The 27,352-nt window shown below is 51.8% G+C and overlaps 2 protein-coding genes and 1 long non-coding RNA gene across 3 annotated transcripts; 2 read left to right on the top strand and 1 right to left on the bottom strand.

The window, feature by feature from the left end:
• Window positions 1-610: 610 nt before the first annotated feature.
• Window positions 611-6,955, bottom strand: LOC126929238 (ral-GDS-related protein-like). The gene is made up of 7 exons (XM_050745444.1): window positions 6,873-6,955; window positions 6,336-6,504; window positions 4,132-4,304; window positions 2,569-2,762; window positions 2,119-2,429; window positions 1,136-1,351; window positions 611-764 (listed from the first exon to the last, which is right to left on the bottom strand). The coding sequence occupies exons 1-7, from the start codon at window positions 6,953-6,955 to the stop codon at window positions 657-659; spliced, it is 1,254 nt and encodes a 417-aa protein (XP_050601401.1). The 3' UTR covers window positions 611-656.
• Window positions 6,956-11,178: 4,223 nt separating this feature from the next.
• On the top strand, window positions 11,179-17,459 carry LOC126929570 (uncharacterized). Its single transcript, XR_007717228.1, has 3 exons — window positions 11,179-11,904; window positions 15,018-15,135; window positions 17,380-17,459. It is a non-coding gene; the product is annotated as an uncharacterized LOC126929570 (long non-coding RNA).
• Window positions 17,460-23,408: 5,949 nt separating this feature from the next.
• Window positions 23,409-27,352, top strand: LOC126929539 (putative inactive beta-glucuronidase protein GUSBP11). The gene is made up of 4 exons (XM_050745986.1): window positions 23,409-23,652; window positions 24,435-24,617; window positions 25,541-25,746; window positions 26,329-27,352. The coding sequence occupies exons 2-4, from the start codon at window positions 24,528-24,530 to the stop codon at window positions 26,483-26,485; spliced, it is 453 nt and encodes a 150-aa protein (XP_050601943.1). The 5' UTR covers window positions 23,409-23,652; window positions 24,435-24,527; the 3' UTR covers window positions 26,486-27,352.

Raw genomic sequence — 27,352 nt, 5'->3', positions numbered from 1 at the left:
AATAACCGCTCCACACCAGGTCCAATGCCCTTCCAAACTCAGTCTTTCCTCTGACCCTTAAACACTTGTCCCGCATCTCCCAGACTCCACTGTACCTTGATCAGCAGGTCCCGCTTCACTGCAGTGTCTTTTTTGCAGAGTTGTTTTAGATATTTTGTGCTTTTGCTATGGACAGAGGAAAGAAAGAAGGGTAAATTTGTGAATAAGCGGAGAGATTTGTGAGTTCCCATCCAATCCCTTTTGTTTGAAAACCCAGAGAATCCCAACTTAGTGGGTGAGAGTTTCCAGTGGGGTCCTCTGTTGACAAGGTCTGCAGAGGACCAGGGTGGGACCTGTCATGCTCCTCCCCTGGCCCATCTCCACTTCACATGAGCCCCTGCGTGTTCACAGTTAGCTTCTAGCTGGACACAGTTCCACTGCTGGGTGCAAACACCTGAAAGCCTTCAGTTGGCTCCAGTCTGTTCCTGATGGTTAAAAATCCTTAGTCCTGAGTTGGAAATCCTTGCCTAGAAGTCCAGGGCAGCTTAGTGACCACACCTACCAGCCCATCCCTGCTTCCAGTGTCCCTGGTCTCCAAGAACCTTTCAGAGTCGAGGGCACGTGGGGAGACCTATGGGTCCCTAGGTCAACCCTGGTGCTCCCGTGGAGGGAGCTCTTCACCTGGTCACTGCTGCCCATGTCTTGTGTAGCCGATGTATTGGGTTGCTGCGCAGAGCAGAGATGATGGCGTGCACCGCGGAGAAGTTGTTGAGGCTTAGGCACTCCTGGAGAGGGAAGAGTGAGCTGTGAGGTCCAGAGTTGCAGCCCGACCCACTTCAGCCTCAGCCCAATCTGCTGAGATCTCCCTTCCTGGACAAAGCAGAGGCCCAGGGAGCCTCAGGAGGGCACACCTGGGGCCGAGTGAATGTCACTCATCTAGGAGGATTTTAGTTCAACCCAAGGAAGAGCCCAGATCAGAAGTGAGCAGCCCCCACTGGGCCATGGGAGTCAAGGTCAGTGAAGCTCTGGTAAGAAGGGCCTAGGGGATGTGCAGGGCTCAGGCCAGAGATACAGATGCCAATCCTAAAGCTGATGGAGGAGAAGAGGCAGTTCCCCATTTTTAAAGAGGGAATCTTCAGGCTCAATCATAGCTTACCCTGGCCACCTTGATCCAGTGCTCCACCACCCTGGCCCTGTCCTTGGCCCTCATGCCGTGGTTCCCGAGGCAGGAGGTGGTGACGCAGTTGGCGAGCCTGTTGAAGTGTGCGATGGTGGCACGAACTGTGGGTGCCACGTGCTCATTCCCCTTCTTAGTTCGTCGGCCCCAGATGGAGCCCAAACATTCATAGAGCTCCACCTTCTTGAACAGCTCCTTTGGGGGTAGGAGGAGAGTGTCACAGACAGAGCACACCCCAGCTCAGAGTCACCCACAGTCCCAGGCAGGGACTGAGCTCACAGTCATCCACAATCTCTCTCAGGAACTGAGCTGGAGCTCAAAAAGCTTTAAAATGGGCCTCAGACGTGTGGGAGTCCCTGGCTTTGATTTTCTGCCCACCGAGGGCCCTGAATGCATCATGTCGCAGAACCCAACAAGAGTGGGAAGAGAGAGTGACATTTTCTCCCAGGCCATCCACACTCCCAAGAACTAGAAGGTGGCTCAGACCTGCCGTCCTGAGGACTTATCTTCCTCCCATGCAATCATCCCTGTACGCCTTCTCTCCATACTGGTGCACTTTCCCTGTGGCAGCTGCAACTATGGGCTCTGTTTGGGTGTCTGCCATAGAATCTAGTATGCATCAGGTACCTAATAAGCGCTGAGGGTCGTGAGGCTCCTGAGCAGCTGGGTGAGTGACCCATGGCCCTGCCTGCCCCTCAGTGATCACCACCCTGCCCTGCTTTCTGTCCATCCCCTGTCTTTCAGTCTGTACAGTCCCTCTGTGTAGCTGGCATGGGCGATGTCCCATCTCTGCTGTCCACATGCAGACAGGGAGGACTTGTGGATGAGGAAACTCATCCAGATCCCGTGGTTGGTAAGAAGTGGAGCTACAATTTGTCCCAGGGTATTGGCCCCTTCTCAGGGAGAGGCTGGTCTGAGACAGCTGGTGCCAGAGGCACAGCCTGCGAAGCCTAGTTGCTCACCGCATCCATAAGGGTCAGCTGCTCTGCCAGCAGCCTGGGAGGGAAGGTCGTGACATCAGGCAGCTCCTCAGTGGGTTGGTTGTTTACAGGACAGGGACAGGGGGACTCTGGGGTTGACTGTGGCTCTAGCACTGTCACTGGAGTGGACCCTTCGCCTGGTGCTGGTGCTGGTGGTGAATGTAGATATCCTGGTGCTTCCAGGGCTACACGTGACTTTGGCTCCAGAGCAGGCCCCAGGTCCGCCAGCAGTGGTGGTGCTGGCTCCAGGGCCGGCATTGTTAATGCCTGTGGCCCAGGATGTGGAGCAGGATCTGGAAAAGGAGAAAAGGTCACCCCACCAGTCACTTTTCACTGGGCTTTCCAAGCACAGAAGTGACTGAATGGAATTTAAGGGACTTGTAGCCCCAAAACACCACCCCGGAAAGTCTTCCTGACTGCAAGCCACCTCACCATCTGGCTTGGTCTCATTGGGCTCCAGAGGCAACAACTGGCCTAGGACAAGTTCCTGGTGGTCCTCCACGCCCAGTCCAGGCCTGGCGAAGTTCCTGAAGGCCAGCTTTATCTGGAAAGATGACCGTTGCGGGGGCTGATAGCACAGTGAAGTATTTTCAAGGGGCCAGGTGAAGAAAACACAGGTGATGGTTCTGGTGATGGAGTGGACAGCTGAGTCAGAGACCTGGCCTTCTCCCACACAACCCTCCAGGGCACCGTTGTGTGGTTCTGGGCCCCTGACCTGTTGCAGCCTGTGTAGAGGACAGCCCCACCCTACCCCCAAGCCATCAGTGGTGACCTGGAAGGGGCAGACCTGGCCATGCAGCAGGACTGTACAGACCCTTCTGTGCCCCAGCGTCCTACAGACATTCTCTTCCCAAAGGCCCTGGAGACAGCACTGTGCACCTGGGCACTCAAGATGGCAGCTCCAGGGAGATTTGTGAGCAGGTTTGCTCATGAAGGCTCCAGCTCTGGGTCCCCTGGTCCTGGGGGAAGGAGGGTGGGGGCAGATACAGAGTGGAGGAGGACAGGGAGAGCTGGGACGCCATGGTGCTGGGGATGAGTCTCTCAGTGGCCAGCTGTGACCCCGGCCTCAGCTCTCCTTTGCAGGGCACCTAAGTCTCCATTTACAGAACTTACTATTTGCCTCTTGCGGGGGAAGTCCCCAGATGTCAGCCTTCTCATGGGAATTTTAAGAGGTATGTGCCCCAGGGCTCCTTGAGTCTCTCCCCAGCCAGAGTCCATTCTTTTCCCCCATGTTTTGTGGGTGAAAAGGCCCTTCGGAACCCTAAATCCACCCAGTGTATACTTGTTGCTGGGCTCTGTCATTTAGTCAAAATCTGGGAGGATGCCACCATATGTAGAAGAGGCCATGAGGGTTTCAACTCTAACATTCTGTAGATATGACCTGGTTATTCTATCTCCTGTGAGCGCCTGACTCTTAAGTAGAATCGAGGCCCAGGGATTGTCATCTGCTTTGTTTATGACATCATGCCAAGCCACAAGAAGAGCGGTGTACAAATGAGGTGTTTTGTATGTATGTGTTGAATGTGTGAACCCCATCCGTTGGATAACCTCCAACGTGAGCATCTCCAGTTGTCTGTGGGCCTGCGGCTCCCTTTTCAGCACCAAGGGACCCCTCTTCTGTCTGTGTCAAGGAGAAAGACCAGCCAGAAGGAATCTCAGACATCCTTTACCAATGCCATGGTAGACTTGCTTTGCTATGTGTTTTTCCAGACAGCGAAGGATATGGGCCATTGAGGCAGAATGCTGAGAGCTGCTTCAGTGAAGGGGAAAAGTAATAAACATGAATCACAGCACCCGCAGCAGATTCTCCAGAGTTTTAGGCTCTAGGGACCCCTTTGTTTGCCATGTCTTAGATCATTCAGTCCCCACAAGAACCTTGTGAGGTTCAACTCCCTGTTCCGGAGAAGCCAACCGAGGCTCTGAGAGCTGCATCTTCAAGACACAGCCAGTAGGGCACAGAGGCACCTCCATGCCTTGGAGGGGATGGACACTCACCTTCTAATCAGCAGTTCCAAAAAGTGTGGCACGGTGATAAAGTCCCAGGAGGGGCCCAGGCAGGTGGCATAGGAGGAGATGGGTTTAGTTAGCAAGGCTGGAACCAGGGAGTCCAACAGCTTCTCCCCTGTGCGGGGTTGGTAAGTTGGCATCCTGCAGATCTCATTTTCATACTAGAGGGACAAGGAGGGACATGGGAGTCAGTGGTAACACCATGAACCACCAGAGGATCGGGATCTGGAAGTCACACCAAGAAGCACCAGCCCTTCGGGGACTTGTGCATGTGGAGAACCTGATTGCCCATGGTGAAAAGGATTCTAGGCTTTCCAAGTAAAATTGTATGTGAGGATGGAGAAGTGATAAAATGATTCACGCCTTCAAGGCATCGTCACGATGTTTGTCAGCTGTGGGGCAATGGCGCCCTCTGTATCAACAGCCTACATGAAGAGCATCATCCCTGCAATCCTCAAAAATCACCCTCATGGTAGAGAAGAGACATGGGCTTTGGATGTCAAATGTCTGCTCAGCAGCACCCAGGTCAGAAGGGAGCACCTTCCACGGAGAGGACTGGATGAAATTCCCTCTAGGTCACCTGAGGCTCCACTTCTGATACGCAAGGGAAGGGCCTGGGGAGGCCTCATCCCCTCCTCATTTTAGCGACAGCACACAGGACAAGAGGGATATGATTGTTTTTGTTCCTTTAACATAAATGTGAGTCTGGAGAAACAGCTATGGCCATCCCAGCCCTGGCCAAGTGGAAAATTCCGGAAGACTCCTGGGTGGGAGAAAGTGCATCCCAAGGCCCAGGATTTGCCAGGCGACTCAGGGAAGAGAAAATGTAGGCAGTTAGTGAAGCCGTGAAAGGTTAAGCAAATGTATGTTTGAAAGGGGAAATGAAACAAGGTGATTTTCTCTGCCACCCAGACAGCAGACTGGCAAAAAGTTGAAAGCGTGTTAGTATTCAGGGGAGGCTGCATTCAGAGACGAAGGTACCTTCAGAGGCTGCTGGTGACCGTGTGACCAGCTGGGAGCCCATTTGGAAAGTCAGCTGGCTAGAGCTGTTGAAACTTGCTATCCCCATATCTTTTCACCCAGATATCCCTTTCCGGGTGTGTGTCTTCCACAGGGGATTTGTATATTTTATGGGTTGAATTGTGTTCCCTCCCCCAAATGTAACTGTTTCTATTCTCAACACCAGAAAATGTGACTGTGTCTGGACACAGAGTACTCCAAGAGGTAATTCAGGTGAAGTGAGTTCATTAGGGTGGCCCCTAATTTTATATGCCTGGGGTTCTTACAAGGAGAGGTGGTCAGCGCACAGAGACGTTGAAGAGAAGACCCTGTGCTGACCGAGATAGAAGTCAGCCATCTCCACGGCAAGGAGAGAGGCCCAGAGAAACCACCCCAGGCTGACAGCTTGACGTTGGACTTCCAGTCTCTGGAATTGTGAGGAACCAGATTTCTGTGGTTAAGCCCTTCAGTGAGCGTGCATGTTATGGCAGCCCTGGCAAACTGCTCCAGCCTATTAGGACACACATAGGATTATGCTCCTTGCAGAACAGGTGCCTAGAAAGGGAATTTTATCATGACAGGCTCCACCAGCATTGAGAGGCTGACCCCTGTGGAGCATGGCCTCCCTTAAGGAATATTACAGTGAGATGCGAGGGTGCAGCTCCTGCCTGATGGGGATGCAGGGATGAGTTCTGTGAGATGACACTTTAAAGAGAGATCCATAAAGAAGCTTCACCTTCTTTTGTTGTAATCAATGTCCACCCCCACCTTATTTGTGTTAAAGTTTTGGATTTTAAGTCCTGGAGGAGGTCTGGCAGGGCAGTGGAGATGCTTGTTATCGGAGATACACTTACGGTGGGGAGTTAAAATGATAACGGTATGAGTATGTTGCTATTGTTACCATTATACTCAATTCTTGTGGCAACATGCTGAGATACTCCTGGCTTAGCATAAAGTGAAAACAGATGGAGTTTCTGTGATCTTCCTCTGATAGATGAAAGGGACTTTGCCTGTAACCAAGTTGCCACTGGAGACTAATGGCAGCCAGATTCCTTTGGAAGAGAACACTGGGCCACTCAAGTGGGAAATCCCTGGGACAGAGCTTAGTGAGTCCCCATATTCATGTCTGAGTCCTGGGCCCACCCTAGTTTTCTGGAGTCCCTCTGTGGAGACCCTTCTGTGCCCCGTCTCACCCCAGACCAGCATTGGCCGTGGTTGGTGGCGGTGGGCCCCTGCCCTTCTTTGAAGAAGTTGGAGAAATGGAATCCATCCAACAGCTCCTGTTTGATCGGCTCTGTGGAGCTCTGCAAAGAGAGTGCCCGAGAGCCGGGCCAAGAGGTGTCAGTGGCCTGCCTGGCTGACCCCACAGTGGCACACCCCCATTAGAACTCCTTCCTGGTGTCCCCATCCCCAACAGGATTTGGCACATAGGAGCATCTGCATAGACCTCCAACCAGAGAAGGTTGAGGTCTCCGGCAGATGAATTGGGATTCACATCTGAGTGGCAAACTGTGTCCTCGACACTGAACTTCCCATCCTGCCAGGCATGGTCTGGACTGTGAACCTGACATACCTACCAGGCTCCAAACACCTGACAACCTACCTCCTCCTGTCCAGGGAGGGCCCCTCATCTCCTGTTTTCCCCAAACATATGGGGAGGGACTCAGTGCTGCCCTGATGGGCACAGCTGAGACCTGGCCTGGACGGGCCTGCCCTGGGCCCTGTGTTACCTGTGGGTGCCTTCTGGCAAAGGGCCAGAGGCGTCGAGGGTGAGGGTTGAACCAATGTCTATATTCTCGAGAAAGACTCTCATTTTGGCCTCTTCTGCGACGAGGAGGTCGGCAGCACGTCGGGACACAGCAGGAGAACATGTTGTTCTCCGGAGTGTTGCCCACCAAATGAACTGGAAATAGGGCTGTGTGTATAATATGGGTGCCTAGTTACCAGAATTCTAAGTTCTACTGGGGATCTGTTAGCAAGGAAGTGAGGTCACATCTTGTAGGTTCCATCCTGTAAGCTCCTCCTTTCCATAAGACCTACTCAAAGGCCCCTCTGGGTTTCTGGCCGCTCACCCTCCCCCGTCAACTCCTTTACCTGTTCACCATTATGCAAAAGTGCCCCTTCAGCACCTTGGGAAGACCTGGATATAACCAGGGTCCCAGGTTTGAGGAGCCAGTGCTGGGTCAAACAGCCTTTATCTTAGCAGTTGTGAGACCCTAGAGAACTCCTTTGGTGTTTTGGGCTCTCCCCACCTTGCACAAGGGAGTCATGCTAGCATCATAACCCTTCCTAGGGAACTCCTGAGGTGTGTTTGAGATAAATCTTAAAAAACTCATGGTGTGGTGGTCCCTGTAGATCTTGCACATACTTCAAGATGGAAGAACTACAAGAAGGGGTGAGAGGTAGCATGGAATACAACTCCAGTGGGTCTGGTGTCCACAGTGTGGTCTCAGGAAAAGGCACTTCTTCTCTGGGCTTCATCTTTCATGCTGCAGTACTATACGAGGTTGAGATTAAATGAAATTCAGACATCCTCCTGCTCTGACATTGCACCTTCCAGTGCCTTCCCATTTTATTTAGACCCAAACCCTATGCCTCATCTCAGCCTAGGGTGGGCAGCATCCACAAAGACAGCACTGAGGGGTTAGTGACTCCCTTCTGAATGATGGAGTAGGACACAGATGGTGGAATAGCACTTCTGGGCCAGTTCAGGCTATTTCAGCAAAGAACCGTAGCCTGGGGGAGCTCATCAAGAAGAGAATTGTGAGTTCTAGAGGCTGGAAGTTGGAGATCAGGGTACCAGCCTGGTCAGGTCTTAGTGTGGACACTTCTTCCCCATTCACTGAGCTTTTACAGATGCTGTCCTTTCCTTGGAGGACAGCTCAACTTTAGGAGCATGGGTGGACCTCCATTGAAAGCCCCGCTCCCACTTATAGCTTGGTGATCTTGAGGAAGTCATAGAGCATCCTTGTGCCTGTTTTCTCCTCTGAGAAATGGCGTTAGTGAGAATTGCTTCCCTTTTTAATCACAGAGAATAAAGCATGCAAAGAAGTTAACTCGGTGCCATTGAGCAGAGAGTGAGAGCCCAGCAAACCAGAGAGATCAGCTTGCCCACATCAGTGGTGAGGAGTGGGGAGAGTGGGTGAGGCTGGGGCAGGAAGCAGGCCAGCCTGCCAGAGCCCAGGAACAGGTGAAGGGCAAGAGTGAGCTCCTCACCCTGAATTCTCAGGGGACACAGACATGCAGGGGTTGTGGGGAACACAATCATCAGGGCTGCTCTCATTCCCCTGGTTCCCTCCATATCTGTCGTGGTCCCAAGGCCCCCTCTCCCTGTGTTTCCTCTCTGCCCTACTTTCTTCCTGGCTGCCCTTCCAGTACTCATTTTTGGCCCTGGTCAGGTGGAGTCTTGAGGTAACTATAGGCCTGTTAATAACTCCTCTGAGGTTCAACCCACCGTTTGTTGAGACCTCTGAGCTTACTCAGAAACCACCTCCTGCTGGGATCTGAGAGGGGGTGGAGGGAGCTGACAGTGCAATGGCAGTTTTCCCTGGGATGCTGCTCCAGGGCCCACTGGCAGGTATCTGCTGAATTCGAGCTTTCTTTTGGGTCTCTGGGGTTCTGAGGTGTGACTTTCCCTCTGAAGACAGGCTGAGCCCCTGGTGGGTGCCTTAGCCTCAGAAATGGGTCCCCCTGAGCTGTGAGCTGTTCTCTACCCTCAGTGTGCTAGGACACCTCACACCTCGCCCTGCCCATTCCGGCTTCTGAAGCCGACAGAGGGTCTGTAGAAATTGCTAGATACGAAAGGGCTACAAATAAGTCATAGGAAGTGTATTTACATAACTCAGTGGTTTTCAGCCATTACTATACATTTACTTCAGGAAAGGAGATATTTAAAAATGTTAATACCCTGTGTCACCCTGCAGAGATTTGGATTTATTTGATGGGGCAGAAAACAGGCATCTTTGGTTTTTTGTTTGTTTGTTTGATTGTAACAGGATCTTGTGCTGTGGCCCAGGTTGTAGCGCAGTGGCATGATCATGGGCACCGCAACCTTGACCTCCCAGGCTCAAGGAATCCTCCCTTCTCAGCCTCCCAAGTGGCTGGGACTATGGGCATGTACCACCATGCCATGCTAATTTTTGTGTTTTGTAGAGACAGGGTCTCTCCATTGCACTCAGGCTGGTCTTAAAGTCCTAACCTCAAGCTGTACTCCTGCCTCTGCCTCCCACATTGCTGAATTTTTTTTTTTTTAATTAATTTATTATTATTATACTTTAAGTTGTAGGGTACATGTGCATAACGTGCAGGTTTGTTACATATGTATACTTGTGCCATGTTGGTGTGCTGCACCCATCAACTCGTCATTTACATCAGGTATAACTCCCAATGCAATCCCTCCCCCCCCCCCCCCTCCCCATGATAGGCCCCGGTGTGTGATGTTCCCCTTCCTGAGTCCAAGTGATCTCATTGTTCAGTTCCCACCTATGAGTGAGAACATGCGGTGTTTGGTTTTCTGTTCTTGCGATGGTTTGCTAAGAATGATGGTTTCCAGCTGCATCCATGTCCCTACAAAGGACACAAACTCATCCTTTTTTATGGCTGCATAGTATTCCATGGTATATATGTGCCACATTTTCTTAATCCAATCTGTCACTGATGGACATTCGGGTTGATTCCAAGTCTTTGCTATTGTGAATAGTGCAAATTTATCTTTTAAGATCTTCCCTAGTGCTTTGAATAGGCACCGAAGCAAAGAAGGCTTTGCTTGCAGAAGGCTTGTGGAACCCTGTTGAGGCTGCATCTTCTTCACAGCCATCAGATTGTTCCCTGAGGTGTCTGCTTAGCAGTGCACAGGCTATTTACATCAAGGGCTTTGGGGAGCTGTTGTGTTTGGGGGTTGGCTGGGGCATTTGTGTTGGCTGTGGGATCTGTCACAAACTGGTCCCATGGGACACCCAGTCTAGGATCCTCCTTCCCAGACCACCATCCTGTCTCTCACCACTCCTATGGCAGGAGGTCAAAGATCATGACCCTGTGGACAGAGGCATCCAGGTGCAAGACTGATGTTGGGTGAGTCATGTGGGCAGGGGCGAGGCACAGCTGCTTGCTGGAAGGGTGTTGGGAAGTGTTGGTCCACCAGCTGTCACGTCCTCCTGTTCTGCTGAATCCTAGTGATCCTCACTTGGAGTCTGGGTTTCAGAAGGGTGTGGCCCTGGGTTCTTGGCTGGTTAGGCTGGTATTTTTGCAGCCTCTTTTGGGCTCTTGTATGTGAGGCCTGACCTGAGTTGCTTCAGGAAACCTTTGCCCCTGAGGCTGCCTCCTTCTTAAGAGCAGAGCCTTTGTGTGGAGATCTGGCTGGCCTCCCTAGTGCCCAGCCTGTCCTGTCCTGTTATGTCTGGGTTTGAGGCTGTGTGGAGGGGTCTCTTCCCATAGAGGAGACAAGGTCAGTCGTGTGGGTCAGAGTGAAGCATGGCAATCCCAGCTGGCTGTGCCCGGCCTTTGACTGGAGGAGTCTGAGTATGACCAGGCCTGGGGAGCTGCCCTTCCTGGGAAACAGCTTGTCTCCTCCCCTATTGTAGAGTTTCTGGATGTGACCCAGAGTGTGCTAGGCCTCTGTAGGATGTGCTGGGTGTAGCCGTGTGATTCAGGGTGGGAGGTGCAGGGGATCATCTGCTCTGAGCCAGGTAAGGCCTGGACAGGACTGGGGCACCTGTCGAAGAAGTCGGTTCTGATGGGAGAGTAGGCATGGATAGGGAGGGGACAGGGTCACCAGGGCTGTGTGTCACCTGTTCTTGCTGCTTGGTCTGCCCTGGGAGTGATAACAGAGGTGGAGGCTGCTGTGGACCCACTTTGGCTTCCTGAAAGCCGGTGTTCATGTGGAGAGCAAGGCAGGTGGGGGACAAAGCTGGTCTCTGAGTTGTTGAGTGATCCTTTATATGTCTTTGTCCTTTTTCTCTCTGCTGTCCCCAATAGCTCTGCTGTACCAGTCCATTGACCAAGTAAGTCACTCAGAGCATCCTGGTCCTACGCACCAGTGTTAAGGCCCCTGAAGGGCCAGAGAGGGCTTAGGAGTTTCTCCGAAGACTGAGCCCGGTGTGGGAGGGCACCAGAGTCACTGAGAACAGACCATTTGAAAAGTCAGGCAGAGGGATCCTGGGCCCTGAGTATGCCTCCCTGGCCTGTGGTAACCATGCCAACAGGGCTAGGGCCTCAATAGAGCTTAGCTACTGAGCTTGACATTTGGCCAATTGCTCTCAGTGGAGGCAGGAACGTCCTGCTTCCCCAACCCCTGTCTTTCGGTCTCCAGTATCCTTGGAGCAGCTGCAGGGTGGGTAGAGGGGTGTCTCTCCCAGCTGCGTGGTGAGATGAGCCTCCACCTGGCTGCCTCTGCTAGGGGAAAAGAGTAAAGACTGCAGCAGGGAGAAAAGCCAGCTGGGGCCCTTTTAGAGTCAACCCTGCTGCTCCGATTCTAATTTTCAGTTCAGATTTTGCAGGCATGAGTGTGGGTCCCTGAGGGCCTGCCCTTTGAATTCTTTCGGTGAGGACTGAGCATGCCCAGGGGCTTCTCATTTGAGTCCCAGAAGCACGGCCCCAAATTCACCACCTCATCCCTTCCCAGGACATGCTGAAGCGCACACCTGTGGACCACCCAGACTGCCTGCCGCTACACGATGCCCTCCGCATCCCCCAGGACTTCTTTCTGTCATCAGTGAGGACATTGACCCCTCTGGACTGCAGTCACAATGGACTCCCAAGGGGCAGGTGAGCTCAGGGCCCAGCAAGGCCTCACACAGGTTGAGGAGCCCGGGGTGGACCAGATCCCCAGTTTCTTCTCTTACGGCACAGGTATCACTTTGCGCCCCTGGTCTCTGCAACCCTGATCCCCCATTCCCAGCCAAGGAGAAGTCTTTGGTCCTTGGTCACACTGATTTGATTCCCTGTGGCATTTTAAGCCCTAGGCCGAGAGCTTTGAGCCCAGTGTCTCAATAATTTTCCTAGGAATCCAGTGAGCCAGAAGAGGAGACAGGCCTGGAAAGTCTTTCCATGTCCATAACACAGTCTTTGAGCTGTGTCAGAGCTGGATTCTTTTCCTCGGGTGGGCTATCTGGAGACCCCAGGCATTGCTTCCCACACCAGGGAAGTCAGCCTGTGGGTACCTCATTCTTGATTGCAGACACCAGCCTCTGGCCAGCGTGACGCCATCAGGGTGACCCAGGAGGCTGAGGGAGCAGGAGATGTCAGCCGCTGTAGATTGGCCTGCACAAGCAAGAGTCAGGGAGTGAACCCCACAGAGGGAAAGGCTAGTACTAGAGGTGGCCAAGGCCATCCAGGTTGCTGGAGCATTTTACATGAGCTCCTGGATGTCAGACAGCAGTTTCCCTGGGGGCCCTTCTATATGCAAGGGTGTGGGTTAGCCCAGTGAGGGGAAGCAACACTCAGCATTAGAGGCACAGTTCACCCCTGTGGGTCGGCAGCCTGGCCCAAATCAAAGGCTTCCTGATGGATAGAGGTTGTTAAATGGCCCTTAGGAGTGAAGACTTTGTGAGCGAGGGGCGGGTCTGGAGAGTGTCTGATGGTGCACAGGGAGCTGTTGCTGTGCAGTTGCTAGTGCCAGTTTGCAAAACCATGGAATGTCACTAGTTTGTTTTGGTCTGGGGATATCTGCAAAATCTCTGGAAGACTTCGAGTAGCATCGGTTGTAGGTCATCTTAACTGTACGCCCTTAGTACACGCACCTACATATTGCAGTATACGTAGGTCACACGGTGTGTCATGGAGACAGGAAAGGCTGGGACAGATGGTCACAGCCCCAAAGAAGCCCTCCTGACTCTGAGGGTGGCTGAGCGGAAACTATGGAAATCCTCATGGAGTGGAAACCATCCGGAGCCCAGGTGAGAGGCAGCTACAGGTCGTCCCAGGACACTTTTGCAGCCCCACCGAAGGCAGCCCGGGGTCTCCCATCCCCTGAGTGTTCTTTTTTAAATGTGTCCACCATAGATGAATTTGGGTTTGGTTCCCTCGTTGGGTCTTGTTGTTGTGTATTTTTGTGTGAATGCCAATACCACATTGTCTGGATCACTATAGCTCTTCTATGTCATTTGTAATCAGGGAGCATGATACATCCATGTACTTTGTATTTTCCAGTGGTGAGATTGCTAGATGACATAGTAGTTGTATTTTTAATTTGAGGAGGAACTGCCGACTACTGCTCATAGTGCTTGACCTGGGAGGCAGAGATTGCACTGAGCCGAGATTGCGCCACTCCATTCTAGCCTGGGCAGCAGAGCGAGACTCTCCAAAACAAAACAGAGGTTCTCTGTGACAATGACTGCATCAGCCCCTCAGGAGGGAGTGCTTCTCCAGGGCAAGGTGAGGGGAAGCCCAGTGATGGGAGTGCTGCCCGGAGGGGAGTCAGTTCCAGTGGCGGGGGCCCTGGGCTTTGGCCGAGGACTGTGCATTGGCAGCTGCTCTGTCTCTCATAGCCCTTCCCGGCTGCACACGTCGTGAGTGTCAGTGTGCAGTCACAGGCCTGCCTCCTTTGGGCCACTTTCTGACCATGATTTTTGCCTGTGGGGCAGGGTAATTTCAGGATCTAACTTAATGCACTTGGATGTTCTTAGCCCCAGGAGGCAGCTCTTCTCATTCTAGCCTTTTGTTTTGTTTTGTTTTGTTTTGCTTTGTAGAAATGGGGTCTTCCAATGTTGACCAGGCTGGTCTCAAACTCCTGGGCTCAGGTGATCCTCACACCTTGGCCTCCCAGTGTGCTGGGATTACAGGCATGAGCCACTGTGCCATGCTAATTTTCTTACTACTAGTTTTTATAGAGCTAGGGTCTTGCTGTGTTGCCCAGGCTGGTCTCTAACTCCTGGCTGCAAGTCACTCTCCTGCCTCAGCCTTCCAGAATGCTGGGATTACATCCCCTTCTTACCTTCTCTGCCAGAAGAGCCCCCATAGTGTGTGAGTGCTGAGTCATGCAGTCTTCTGGGTGCTGAACGGGCTTTGCCGCTCTGGTCCTGGGCTCTGTATGTGGACGTGATCTGTGTGAACAGCTACTACACTTGGTATCGTGACTACGGGCAACTGGCATTGATTCAGCTGCAGCTGGCCCCCAGTTTGAGAATTGGCGTAAGACTTATCGCAAGCCCATTATTCAGAGCGAGTACAGAGCGACAGAATTGTAGGGTTTCACCAGGTAAGCGGTGTTGAACTTTGTGATTGTGTGTTCTCTCTGGGCAGAGATGTCACTCGCCTCCCCCGGCCTGGCCTGTGGCCACTGCAGTGCTCCCCTTGCTTCACCTTTGGGCTCACCTCCCGCTACCCCGTCCGCGTTGCCTTCTTGCCAGCAGCCAGGCCTCTGCCCCACTCACTTGGTCCTCAAAAGTGGCCTCCTTACCGGCCTTGTTTCCAGACAGCCTCCTATCACCCATGCCCAAGTGGTCTTTCTAACTCCTGACCTCAAGTGATTTGCCTGCTTCAGCCTACCCAAATCCCGGGATTGTAGACGGGAGCCACCACGCCCAGCCTGTCCTCATTTTTTTATCCCTCTCATTTTTTTGTCTTCCTCTCCAAAGATAGATTGCTTTATCTTGTGGGTTTCTTTTTTCATGTGGATTCCTGAACCCTATCCAGCCCCTCGTTTTCTCCCCAGCCAGCTCACACTCATTTGTCACAGCTCCTGGGACTCCCGTTGACACATAAAGAACAGCCACCCACAGTGGACTGCGCCGTTCTGTTTGCACCCTTAAATTTATCGTGCTTACAGAATGCCACTTCTGCAAACTAGTCAAGTAGGGGGAAGTGGCTCATGGATATGCACCCTTGCTCATCCCCTTTGAAAAGGTAACCAGTTCTGATTTCTTTTTTCTTTGAGACAGAAGTTCATTCTTGTCACCCAGGCTGGAGTTCCGTGGCACAATCTTGACTCACTGCTACCTCTGCCTCCCAGTTCAAGCGATTCTCCTGCGTTGGCCTCCCAAGTAACTTGGATTACAGGTATGCACCACCACGTTCTCCTAATCTTTTTTTTTTTTTTTAGTAGAGATGAGGTTTCACCATGTTGGTCAGGCTGGTCTTGAACTTTTGACCTCAAGTGATCCACCTGCCTTGGCTTCCCAAAGTGCTGGAGTTACAGGCGTGGGCCACCATGCCTGGCCCCAGTTCTGAATTCCTAAGAACCTCTCAAGAGGTTCTAGGTCAGCACTGATAGACCTGGGTGCTGCAGGTGCTGGGTGTGGTGGCTCATACCTGGAATGCTAGTGCTTTGGGAGACCGAGATCAGAGGTTCTCTTGAGCCCAGGAGTTTGAGACCAGTCTGCACAACATAGACCCCATCTCTACAAAAAATTTAAGATTAGTTGCGGCCGGGCATGGTGGCTGACACCTGTAATCCCAGCATTTTGGGAGGCCGAGTTGGGTGGATCACGAGGTCAGGAGTTCGAGTCCAACCTGACCAACATGATGAAACCTCGTGTCTACTAAGAAAATACAGAAATTAGCTGGGTGTGGCGGTGTGCACTTGTAATCCCAGCTACTCAGGAGGCTGAAGCAGGAGAACTGCTTGAACCGGGGAGGCAGAGGTTATAGTGAGTCAACATCGTGCCACTTTACTCCAGCCTGGGTGACAGAGTGAGACTCTGTCTCAAAAAAATAAGAAAAATAAAAAATAAAATTAGTTGGTTATGGTTGTGCTTGCCTGTAGTCCCAGCTACTTGGGACGCTGAGGTGGGAAGATTGTTTGAGCCCAGTAGGTCAAGGCTGCCGTCTGCCATGATTGCACCACTGTACTCCCACCTGGGGGACAGAGTGAGACCTTGTTTCAAAAAAGAAGCCTTGCAATGATAGAAATGTCCCTTATATGCACTGTGTGAAATGGTGGCCACTAGCTACATGTGGCTATTGAGGTCTTGATATATAACTAGAATAGCTGAATTTATTTAGTTTAATTTAAAAAAATATTTTTTTTTGAGACAGCCTCACTCTGTTGCCCAGGCTGGAGTGCAGTGGCATAATCACAGCTCACTGCTCAACCTCCTGGGCTCAAATGATCCTCCCTCCTCAGCCCCCCAAGTGGCTGGAACCATAGGCATGCGTCACCATGCCTGGCTAATATTTAAACTTTTTGTAGAGACTGGGTCTCACTGTGTTGCCTAGGCTGGTCTTGAACTCCTGGGCTCAAGTGATCCTCCTACCTTGACCTCCCAAAGTGCTGGGATTCCAGAGCTCAGCTGCCATGCCCAGCCTGGTTTAATTTCATTATACATACATACATACATACATTTATTTATTTAAGATAGGATCTCGCTCTGTTACCCAGGCCAGAGTGCAGTGATGCAAACACAGCTCACTGAAGCTTTGATCTCCGGGGCTCAAGCAGTCCTCCCACCTCAGCCTCCCAAGTAGCTAGGACCTCCGGTGTGTGCCACCATGTTTGGCTAATTTTCGTAGTTTTTGTAGAGATGGGGTCTTGCTATATTTCCCAGGCTGGTCTCGAACTTCTAGGCTCAAGCAGTCCTCCCACTTCGGCCTCCCAAAGTGCTGAGATGACAGGCATGAGCCATCATGCGTGGTCCCAAGGCATATTTTTACTTCTAGTGTAGTTCAGCCTTAAGACTGTACCAGCAGATAGAGATGGAAAAGTAAGATGAATCGAGTATCAAATTACATTTATAAATAAAGCAGTTACTAATTAATGACTTTCTTTCTTTCTTTCTTTTCTTTCTTTCCTTCTTTATTTCTTTCTTTTCTTTCTTTCTTTCTTTCAACAGAGTCTCGCTGTTGCCCATGCGGGAGTGTAGTGGCACGATCTCTGCTCACTGCAAGCTTCACCTCCCAGGTTCACGCCATTCTCCTGCCTTAGCCTCCTGGGACTACAGGCACTAACTACCATGTCCAGCTCATTTTTTGTATTTTTCGTAGAAATGGGGTTTCACCATGTTAGCCAGGATGGTCTCGATCTCCTGACCTCGTGATCTGCCCAGCCTCAACCTCCCAAAGTGCTGGGATTACAGGTGTGAGTCACCACACCTGGCCATGTTGGTTTTTTTTAAACCTCCTTTTTTATTCTGGGTTAGACCATTCCCTGGCTGTCTTTACCCTAGCATCAGTGAGTCCTGCAGTCACTACAGCCCCCTGCGAAGTCAGATATTTTCATCACCATCAAGTGGATCTTCGTTTTTTATCTGACATTTACAATTCTGCCAGTTCTGACTCTTAAATTTTCTTTGCGTTGAATTCCAGGATCCATCTCTGATGTTCAGTGAAGACAACCAGAACAGTCTGCTAGAGCAGTATCAGGGTCTGGATCAAAAACATAGAAAATACGTAGTTGGAGAGCTCATCTGGAATTTTGCCGATTTCATGACTAACCAGTGTAAGTGGCAGTTTGGCTCATGGGATAATGTACCCGTCCTCATTTTTTCAGGTTGCCTTGCCCTTTCTGGATATTTTGGTTGTAAGAATATTGGAAAGAAAGTGAAGAAAGCTGGTTTAATCCATGTAGTTGCGCTGAGGATTTCCTAGGTAAAAGAAGTGGTGTTTAGGAAGTAGGAAAGCAGGCCCCCGCTTCCCAAATACAGTCAAAAAGCAAACAGGAGAGTCTCCTACAGTGAGATGGAAATGGCTAGCTTGCCTTTTTCTTGTCTATTTCATAGCCAAGGAGGAAGGAAAAACTGGACCTCATTATGGATTTACTTTTGGGATGCACTGATTATTCCAGAGGAAGGTACAAAGTCTGAGAAGCTTAAGGTATTTCAGTGTGTTTTATATTACTCACTTGCAAAAAGCAGGCTCATCAAACACAGGTGAGTTTCAACGTATCTTGAATATGGCAGCATTTAAAAGTCTTCAGACCGGGCCTGGTGACTCATGCCTGTAATCCCAGCACTTTGGGAGGCCAAGGTGGGAGGATCCCTTGAAGCCAGGAATTTGAGACCAGTCTGTTAAGCATAGCAAGACCCCATCTCTACAAAAAATAAGCACATTAGCTAGGTGTGGTGGTGTGTTCCTGTAGTTCCAGCTGCTTGGGAGGCTGAGGCAGGCGGATCATCCGAGCACAGGAGTCGGGGGCTGCAGTGAGCTGTGATTGCACCACTGCACCTGAACCTGGGTGACAGAGTGACACCTGTCTTAAAAAAAAAAATTTGTCTTCAAAGACCAGAAGATCTGTGCTGTCACATTGGGTGACTGAGGGGCTGCCAAATTTGCAATGAATGTTTCCCTTTTCTTCTTAGTTTATGGACTTACCATAAACTCAAGATGGCAGTTTGGTGGGTTGGAGAAGGATATGGTGATGGCGGGAGTTACAATACATTACTTATAGGGGAAGACAGGCTTTTGAAAGGTTAACGCTTAAAAGTGAGAATGGAAAAGTGATGAGTGAATGAACAAGATGAGGTGAGAGGGAAGAGATAAAGGAAAAGGAGAACAAGGAGCTCTTCTCTGCATCGTACCTGGGATGAATGGTTTGTGGGGATATCCCTGATGGTAGTTTTGTAGAGAGGCGCAAAGATTTATGTGGTAAGAAATGAGCTGTAGGCCCAGCGCAGTGGCTGACAGCTGTAATCCCAGCACTTTGGGAGGCCAAGGAGGGCGGATCACCTGAGGTCAGGAGTTCAAGACCAGCCTGGCCAACATGGAGAAACCTTGTCTCTTCTAAAAATATAAAAACCACCCGGGCATGGTGGCAAGTGCCTGTAATCCCAGCTACTCGGCGGGCTAAGGCATGAGAATCGCTTGAACCCAGGAGGTGGAGGTTGTAGTGAGGGAAGATCACGCCATTGCACTCCAGCCTGGGCAGCAAGAGCAAAACTCCATTTCAAGGAAAAAAAAAAAACCAAAAACAAAAAACCAGGGGGCTGGGCGCAGTGGCTCATGCCTGTAATCCCAGCACTATGGGAGGTGGAGGTGGACAGATCACGAGGTCAGGAGTTTGAGACCAGCCTAGCCAACATGGTGAAACCCCGTCTCTACTAAAAGGACGAAAATTGACTGGGCATGGTGGCGGATGCCGATAATCCCAGATACCTGGGAGGCTTGAACCGAGGAGGTGGAGGTTGCAGTGAGCTGAGATCGCACCACTGCACTCCAACCTGGGCAACAGAGTGAGACTCCACATCAATAAAAAATAAGATTAAGTGAAGGAGGAGGAGAAGGAAGAGGAAGAAAAAGAAGAAGAAATAGCTAGGTGTGGTGGCTCAGGCCTGTAATCCCAGCAATTTGGGAGGTGGAGGAGGAGCCGGAGGAGGAAAGGAGGAAAAGGAAACAGCCAGGCCAGTCGTGGTGGTGGCTGGTGCCTGTGAGGAGGAGGAGGAGGAGGAGGAGGAAAAAGAAATGGAGGAGGAGGAGAAACAAACAGCCAGGCCTTGTGTAGTGGCTCATGCCTGTGAGGAGGAGGAGGAGGACGAAGAAATGGAGGAAGAAAAAGAAAAGGAGGAGGAGAAAGAAATGGAGGAGGAGGAGGAAAAAGAAATACAGGAGGAGGAGGAGGAAAAAGAAATGGAGGAGGAGGAGGAGGGAAAAGAAATTGAGGAGGGGGAGGAGGAGGAGGAGTTGGAGGAGGTGGAGTAGGAGGATGAGGAACTGGAGGAGTTGGAGGAGGAGGAGGAGTTGGAGGAGGAGGAGGTGGAGGAGGAGGAAGAGGAGGAATTGGAGGAGGAGGAGGTGGTGGGTTTACAGGTGGAGCCACTGCGTCTGGCTGGAAATCACATCTCATCATGAGATTTGGAGGGTACATACCCGAACCACATTAGCCTTCAAGGGAAACTCCGGGCACCTGGCTATTCCTGAGAAGTAAATTAGCAACTTGATAAGGAGGAGGTAGTAATTGGCTGGGTGCAGTGTCTCACACCTGTAATCCCAGCACTTTGGGAGGTCAAGACAGATAGATCAACTGAGGTCAGGAGTTCAAGATCAGCCTGGCTAACATGGTGAAACCCCATGTGTACTGAAAATACAAAAATTTGCTGGGTATGATAATGGATGCCTGTTATCCCAGCTACTGAGGAGGCTGAGGCAGGAGGATTGCTTGAACCCGGGAGGTGGATGGTGCAGTGAGTGGGCTTAGATTGGGCCATTGCTCTCCAGCCTGGGAGACAGAGCGAGACTCCGTCTCAGAAAAAAAAAAAGAAAAAGAAAAAGGTAATAATAGCTCAGAACAATAGCCACCCAAGTCGGTTAGAGCCACAAGATATTTGATCCCCTATTGAAAGTAAACATAACATCTTGACAAATGTCCCTGTCCCTAAGTTTTTCGGAAGCGTAGATCTCCACCGGATGAAAAATGGTGACAGCTTTCCCTTTGACCTCAGATAAGGGTGAACCGAGGACTGAACTCTGACTGGAGTTCTTTGTTCCAAATTTCTTCCCGAGGGGCCTGGAGGGAATCACACTCACAGGCAAAAACTTAACACCCCTTCTGCTGACCCCAAGGTTTTAGATAAAGCTTTGCTTTCTTAGCCAACTGTAAAGGGAAGAAATGTTTGAATTGGCCAGGCGTGGTGGCTCACGCCTATAATCCCAGGACTTTGGGAGGCCGAGGCGGGCGGATCACCTGAGGTCAGGAGTTCGAGGCCAGCCTGGTTAACATAGGGAAACCCTGTCTTTGTTAAAAATACAAAAACTAGCTGGGTGTGGTAGTGAGCACCTGTAATCCCAGCTACTCAGGAGGCTGAGGCAGGAGAATCACTTGAACCAGGTAGGTGGAGGTTGCAGTGAGCCGAGATCGGGCCATTGCCCTCCAGCCTGGGTGACAGGGCGAGACTCAAAAAAAAGAAAAAGGAAGGCATCTTCTCTGGCACCCTTTAGTCTTATTTTTTCTTTTCTTTTCTTTTCTTTTTTTTTTTTGAGATGGGGTCTCACTCTTCACCTGGGCTGGAGTGCAGTGGCACAATCTTGGCTCACTGCAACCTCTGCTTCCTGGGCTTCATCAATGCTCCTGCCTCGGCCTCTCATGTACCTGGGATGATAGGTGTATGCCACCCCGCCTGGGTAATTTTTTTTTGTTTTTTTTTGTATTTCTTGTAGAGACAGTGGTCTCATTATGTTGTCCAGGCTGGTCACAACTCCTGGGCTCAAGTCATCCTCCTGCCTCCCCCTTCCAAAATGCTGGGATTACAGATGTGAGCCACTAAGCCCGTCCTGAATTAATGATTTGTACATACTGTATAAACTTTTGCATCCTACTTTTTCTTACATTTGTTAAATGTGGCCTAAAGCTGCCTCATAAACAGTGAACTATATCCTAATTTAAGCATGTAAGCATTTCACTAAAGGAATATACAAGTAAAATTTTAAAGAAAGAAAATAAGAAAGCATAAACATTTGGGAAAAAGCCTTTAGGCCTTGTCAATTTCTAGAATGTATTTATTTTCACTACCCTGGGGACTCATTTCCAGTATTAAGGTCCATTCTCAGAAGGTGGATTTGGCGAGCATGAGAAAAGGGGTGGAGGAGTAATCGTACAAACAACTGTGTCCAGTCCAGGTTCCTAGGACCAGAGGGACCCCTCTGTATGGCAGAGGCACCCGACAGCCGTAACTGATGTGTACCCTGAGAATGACTTTACGATCTAAGGAGAAAGTCCGTTCGGAGCCCCAAGCTAAGGAATCAGGAGTGGCAAGATCCTGGAAGGATGCCAACCTGTGAAACTCTGAGTCAAGAGGTCAAGCTGGGCACTTGGTTTCTCAGGTCGACCGCTTGGCCCTCTTCCAAGTTGTACTTTCCTTCTTTCCTTTACTTCGTGTTCTAAAGTTTTTTTAATAACAATTTTTTTAATACTCTCTCACTCTATAGCCCAGGCTGGAATGCAGTGGCTCAATCTCAGCTCACTGCAACCTCCACCTCCCAGGTTCAAGAGATTCTCCTGCCTCAGCCTCCCAAGTAGCTGGGATTACAGGCACTCACCATCACGCCCAGCTAATTTTTGTATTTTTAGTAGAGACATGGTTTCACCACCGTTGGCCAGGCTGGTCTCGAACTCCTGATCTCAGGTGATCCACTGGTCTCAGCGTCCCAAAGAACTGGGATTACAGGCATGAGCCACCACGCCTGTTCCTGGCCTGCTTTTTAATAAAATTTTACTCCTGCTCTGCAGCTTGCCTCTATCTGGTTTCTACTTTATGACCCTCAGTTAAATTCTTTCTTCTGAGGAGGCAAGAATTGAGGTTGTTTCAGTTGTGTATAGATTCACCACCAGGAACTTGGATACCTTCCACCGGTAACAGGTCGAGGATGCTAGGTGAAAATGTTATGGAAGCTGCTTGCTTTTTACAAACGTAGTGGTTCTCATGTCCAGCCACAGCCACTGCACCTGTGTGAAAGTCCCCTTAATAAACCTATGTCTCTTTTACTGTCTCCAGATCTCTTCCTCTACCCTTCCACACGGTGCCTTCCCTACTGGAGTAAAGTGGGGTCCCGCAGGGCACCCTCTCCTGCAATTTTTTTTTTTTTTTTTTTTTTTTTTGAGATAGATTCTTGCTCTGTCACCCAGGTTGGACTGCAGTGGTGTGACCTCGGCTCACTGCAACCTTCGCCTCCTGGGTTCGAGTGATTCTCCAGCCTCAGCCTCCTGAGTAGCTGGGATTACGGGCGCCTGCTACCATGCCTGGCTCCTTTTTTTTTTTTTTTTTTTTTTAGTATTTTCAGTAGAGAGGGGGTTTCGCCATGTTGGCCAGGCTGGTCTCGAACTCCTGGCCTCAAGTGATCGCCCCCACCTCAGCGTCCCAAAGTGCTGAGATTACAGGCGTGAGCCACTGCACTTGGCCTCTCTCCCTGTATCTTCATGTATCTTCAAAGCCAAGAAGGAGTTTCTGTCCCTTTGGTTAGGGTCGGGGTCCCAGAGGTCCAGGGTCAAGGCTACGGCAGCCTCTCAAGGACGTGCATCCCTGCAAGAGGCTGCATCCAGCAGTCATGGAAGAGGCTCCGCTGGGGCCTGCTCCAGTTCCTGCTGGGGAAAGCAAGTGGAGGTGCCCCTTGAAGAAACGGGGATGCCACCAATCTCAGGGGTTCTGTCCTGGCCTGCGGCCCTGGATGGTCCAGCCTCTGCTGGGATGGCAGCAGACGACGCCCTTCTTGGCTGGAGCTGAGGGTCGGGGTCCCGCTTCCCCAAAGGCCTAGCCCTGGATTCCAGCCACAGGTTCTACTGAGCAGCGCCTGGCACTGCCCCGCCCCTCCAGGCCTGGCACTCGCCCTCAACAAACATGGCGCAGAGGGCCTCACGCGCATCACGCGGCAGGCGCCTCACGCTACAGGCCCGCAGGGCTCCCCCTCCTTCCCGCTGCGCCGCTCTCATCCTCTCAGACTGGCTGACAAGATAGGGAGCGGGAAGTATGACCTGGCTGGTGGCGGTGTCCTGGGTGGCTCTCAGGGGCTGTTGTGTGGCTGCCCGCAGGAGCTGCTGGGCGGGATGCTGTACACCCGGGAGAGCCGATCACTGGAGCGCAAGGAGCTGGACGGCCTTTGAAGCTTCCAAGCCGACCTCTCCGACAACCCACGCGGGGGCTTCCAGGAGCAGAGGTACCCACGACCGTTGCGAGAGGCGCCCGGAGGCCCTGCGTTGGGAATGGCATAAGCCCCGGCGCCCTGCAGCCTCCTTCACCTGAGTGCCCCAGAGCTGGGGGCCCGGAGGTGGTTAAAGGTCAACAGGCTTGGGGGCGCCAGGTTGGAGGACGGGGGTATGGGGGTACTAGGGGGACCTGGAAGGACCAGGGCGGAGGAGGCAGGAGGAGGAGGAAGCGCTCCTGTCCAGCCACGCCCCCAGGCGAAGGCTGAGCCTGGTCAGTGTCCTTTCTAACATTCATTTTTAATTTTTGAAATGTTTTTGAGACTGGGTTTGGCCCTGCCGCCCAGGTTGGAGCGGAGTGGGGCAATCCTAACTTCTGAACTCAAGCGATTCTCCTGCCCCAGCCTTGCAAGTTAGCTGGGGCCGCCATGCCTAATTAAAACAAACAAACAAAAAACAAAGAAAAGAAACTTGGTGGGGCTTGGTGGCTCACGCCTGTAATCCCAGCACTTTGGGAGGCCAAGGCGGGCGGATCACCTGAGGCGAGGAGTTCAACACCAGCCCGGCCAACGTGGTGAAACCCCGTCTCTACTAAAAATACAAAAATTAGCCAGGCGTGGTGATGAGCACCTGTAATCCCAGCTACCTGGGGGACAGAGGCAGGAGAATTGCTTGCACCAGGAAGGCGGAGGTTGCAGTGAGCCGAGATCAAGCCACTGCACTCCAGCCTGTGCTATAGACTGAGACTCCGTCTCAAAACAGAAATCAACTTTTTTGTTTTGTTTTGTTTTTTAAGATACAGGGTCTCACTACGTTATCCAGGCTGATCTCGAACTCTTGACCTCAAGCCATCCTCCCAGGTTGACTTCCCAAAGGGCTCATTACGGGCATGAGCCACCACTCGTCAGGCCGGAGCAGCAGGCGCTGCACAGAGCTGGGCCCGGGGATCGCGAGAAGGGGACAGTTTAGACATTCTGAGGTCGGCTCTGCTGAGGGGGGAAGGTACCTTGGTTTTCAGGGTTCAGATAGAGGACAGACTGTGACATCAGGCCAAGGACGCCACCCCTGTTGCCCTCCTGACTTGGATGTGGTCAGCAGAGAAGTGGGATCCGGTGAGGTCTGGGCCGCGTTTGCTTGATCTACATCTTCTTTTTCTTTTTCTTTTTTTTTTGAGACAGAGTCTCGCTGTGTCACCCAGGTTGGAGTGCGATGGCATGATCTTGGCTCACTGCAGCCTCCGCCTTCTGGGTTCAAGCGATTCTCCTGCCTCAGCCTCCCGAGTAGCTGGGACTACAGGCGCCCGCCACCACTCTCAATTAATTTTTGTATTTTTAGTAGAGATGGGGTTTCACCATATTGGCCAGGCTGGTCTCGAACTCCTGACCTTGTGATCCGCCTGCCTCTGCCTCCCGAAGTGCTGGGATTACAGGTGTGAACCCCCGTGCCCAGCCTACATCCTCTGTTTCTGACTTTGTGGTATTCAGTACAAGAGAAAGAGAGGAGAGGGCTGGCTGCCAGCGTGGTCCTCACTCACAGTGTCCTAAGCAAAGCTCGCCCATCCCCCTAACCAGCCTTCCTCCCTGTGACAGGCAGTGGGTCATTTGCATCTTAGTCACAGGTCTGAACCTTCTTACCTTTGGCTGGGATGTGCCCCTGGGTTCACCCCTGTCTCGGGAGATACTGGGTTCCATCTGCTTCAACGAGGATCTCTGGGCCCCACTGGTCCAGGTGTACAACCTGCACTGGCAGTTGACCTGTCATCAGCAAGTTATCTGTCTTTTCCGCCAGGTGTCCCCGCTATGTGTTAGGGCTTGTGCTAGGCCTGGGGGCACAGCTGTGCAGCACACTGGTCCCGGATCCCTTTGGGGGCCTAGGAGCTGAGCCCGGCCCTTCTCTTCACAGTCGGGCCCCACCTTGTACATACTGGTTCCCTCCATCTTCATCTACATCAGCCAGGACTGGCGGCTGTGGTGTTTTGTCAGCTGGGTGTGTTACGAACGGGAGGTGACCCTGCTGGAGCGATGGATCCAGGACCTGTGCACAAGAGTGGTGCTGAGGATTGGCAGTGCCCACTTCTATGCCATCGTGGTCAGTGCGGCCAGGAGCAGGTAGGGCGGGTGGGTGGGCACAGCTGCTGAACAGCATGGGACCCTCGGATGCCACCCACAGCCTGTCTCCTGGGGTGGGACGGTGGGGGGCCTTACCCTGCCCTGGGGGTTGTGCCCTGTGTAGGTGGATAAGCTGCCTGATCTACCCCACTGGGATGTCTTCCCGTCTGGCTGGCAGGCCCCTGAGCCCCATGCTGCAGGTTATGTGAGGGAGTGCCCGATAGCACAGCCCCTCCTCATGCCCCGACCTGCCACTCCATCCCCATATCTCCTATGTCTGCAGTGGGTGAATGGGGTCGACACGCTGGAGCATGAAAGGGGCTACCTCCCCTTCAAGGCTGACAGCAGCAGCCTGTTCCGGGTGGGGTCCCTGCCCTCCTGCCTCTGCGTCACTGTCGTCATCAACAACATGCTTGCCCCACTGCACACACCCACACACCCACCTTCCCACCCCACCCTGTGGTCTTCCTGCCCGGGACAGGGTGGCCTTCGCAGAGAGGAGGCCCTGATCTGGGAGGCAAGTGAGCTGAGGGCAAAAGACCCATGGCAAGGGCCCAGCGAACCACAATCCTTCTGCTCTAGGTATCCCAAGGGTTACTTTGTCCAGAACACAGACTTTGAGTTCTTCAACTATGCGGGACTGCAGCGGTCTGTGCTTCTGTACACGACACCCACCACCTATATCAACATCACCGTCACCACCGGTGTGGAGCAAGACAGTGGTGAGAGCTTCTGGTAGGATCCTCCCTCAGCGGGGCCCCGGGTAACTCTGTTTGTTCCCTGTTTGGAAAGCTCTCCCAGGAAAAAGATTCTCCCAGCATCTCTAAACCTTCACAGGTTCCCATCCACCTACGAAACTAAAATCCAGGCTGTCTGAGTGGGCACGAGCTCCCAAGATCACCTATGTGGTTGATCTCGCTTGGAGAAGAGGGGTCTGGCCCAACGTTACATAGCTCAGGGTGGCAGCCCTGTCCCTTCCCCACGGTGCTGCTCTCACTCTAGCTCCCATTGCTACACATCGTGCTCAAAGAACAGGCAGCTTCGGCTGGCCAGGTGCGGTGGCTCACGCCTGTCATCCCAGCTCTTTGTAAGGAGGACTTGGTAGGAGGATCACTTCAGGCCAAGAGTTCAAGACCAGGCTGGGCAACGTAGCAAGACCATCAGCACAAAAAATTTAAAAATTCTCCAGTCATGGTGATGTGTGCTGGTAGTCCCAGCTACTGAGGCAGGAGAATCAGTTGAGCCTGGGAGGTCAAGGGTGCAGTGAGCTGTGACCGCGTCACTGCACTCTGGTCTGGGCAACAGAGGGAGACCCTGTCTTTTTTATTTGTATTTGTTTTTGAGCTGGAGTCTCACTCTGTAGGAGCCCAGACTGGAGGACACTGGTGCACTCTTGGGCTCGCTGCAACCTCCGCCTCCCAAGTTCAAGTGATTCTCCTGCCTCAGCTTCCCAAGTGGTAGCTGGGATTACAGGCACCTTCTACTGCATCCAGCTAATTTTTGTATTTTTTTAAAGTAGAGACAGGGTTTCACCGTGTAGGCCTGATTGGTCTTGAACTCCTGACCTCAGATGACTCGCCTGCCTCGGCCTCCCAAAGTGCAAGAA

The sequence above is a fragment of the Macaca thibetana genome, chromosome 10 (genome assembly GCF_024542745.1).
Source record: "Macaca thibetana thibetana isolate TM-01 chromosome 10, ASM2454274v1, whole genome shotgun sequence".
In the NCBI taxonomy this organism is placed as follows: domain Eukaryota; kingdom Metazoa; phylum Chordata; class Mammalia; order Primates; family Cercopithecidae; genus Macaca; species Macaca thibetana.
This window is presented reverse-complemented; position numbering and strand designations above follow the sequence as displayed.

Excerpts from the sequence above, each read along its gene's own strand:
- LOC126929238 (XM_050745444.1), bottom strand. The coding sequence starts at position 6,955 with ATGAGAGTCTTTCTCGAGAATATAGACATTGGTTCAACCCTCACCCTC. Across the intron at positions 6,505-6,872 it reads TTGCCAGAAGGCACCCACAG|GTCAGCCAGGCAGGCCACTG; the intron begins GTAACACAGGGC and ends TGCCACTGTGGG. Across the intron at positions 1,352-2,118 it reads AGCTGACCCTTATGGATGCG|GAGCTGTTCAAGAAGGTGGA; the intron begins GTGAGCAACTAG and ends CTACCCCCAAAG.
- LOC126929539 (XM_050745986.1), top strand. The coding sequence starts at position 24,528 with ATGAGCCACCACTCGTCAGGCCGGAGCAGCAGGCGCTGCACAGAGCTG. Across the intron at positions 24,618-25,540 it reads GACAGTTTAGACATTCTGAG|TCGGGCCCCACCTTGTACAT; the intron begins GTCGGCTCTGCT and ends TTCTCTTCACAG. Across the intron at positions 25,747-26,328 it reads GTCAGTGCGGCCAGGAGCAG|GTATCCCAAGGGTTACTTTG; the intron begins GTAGGGCGGGTG and ends CTTCTGCTCTAG.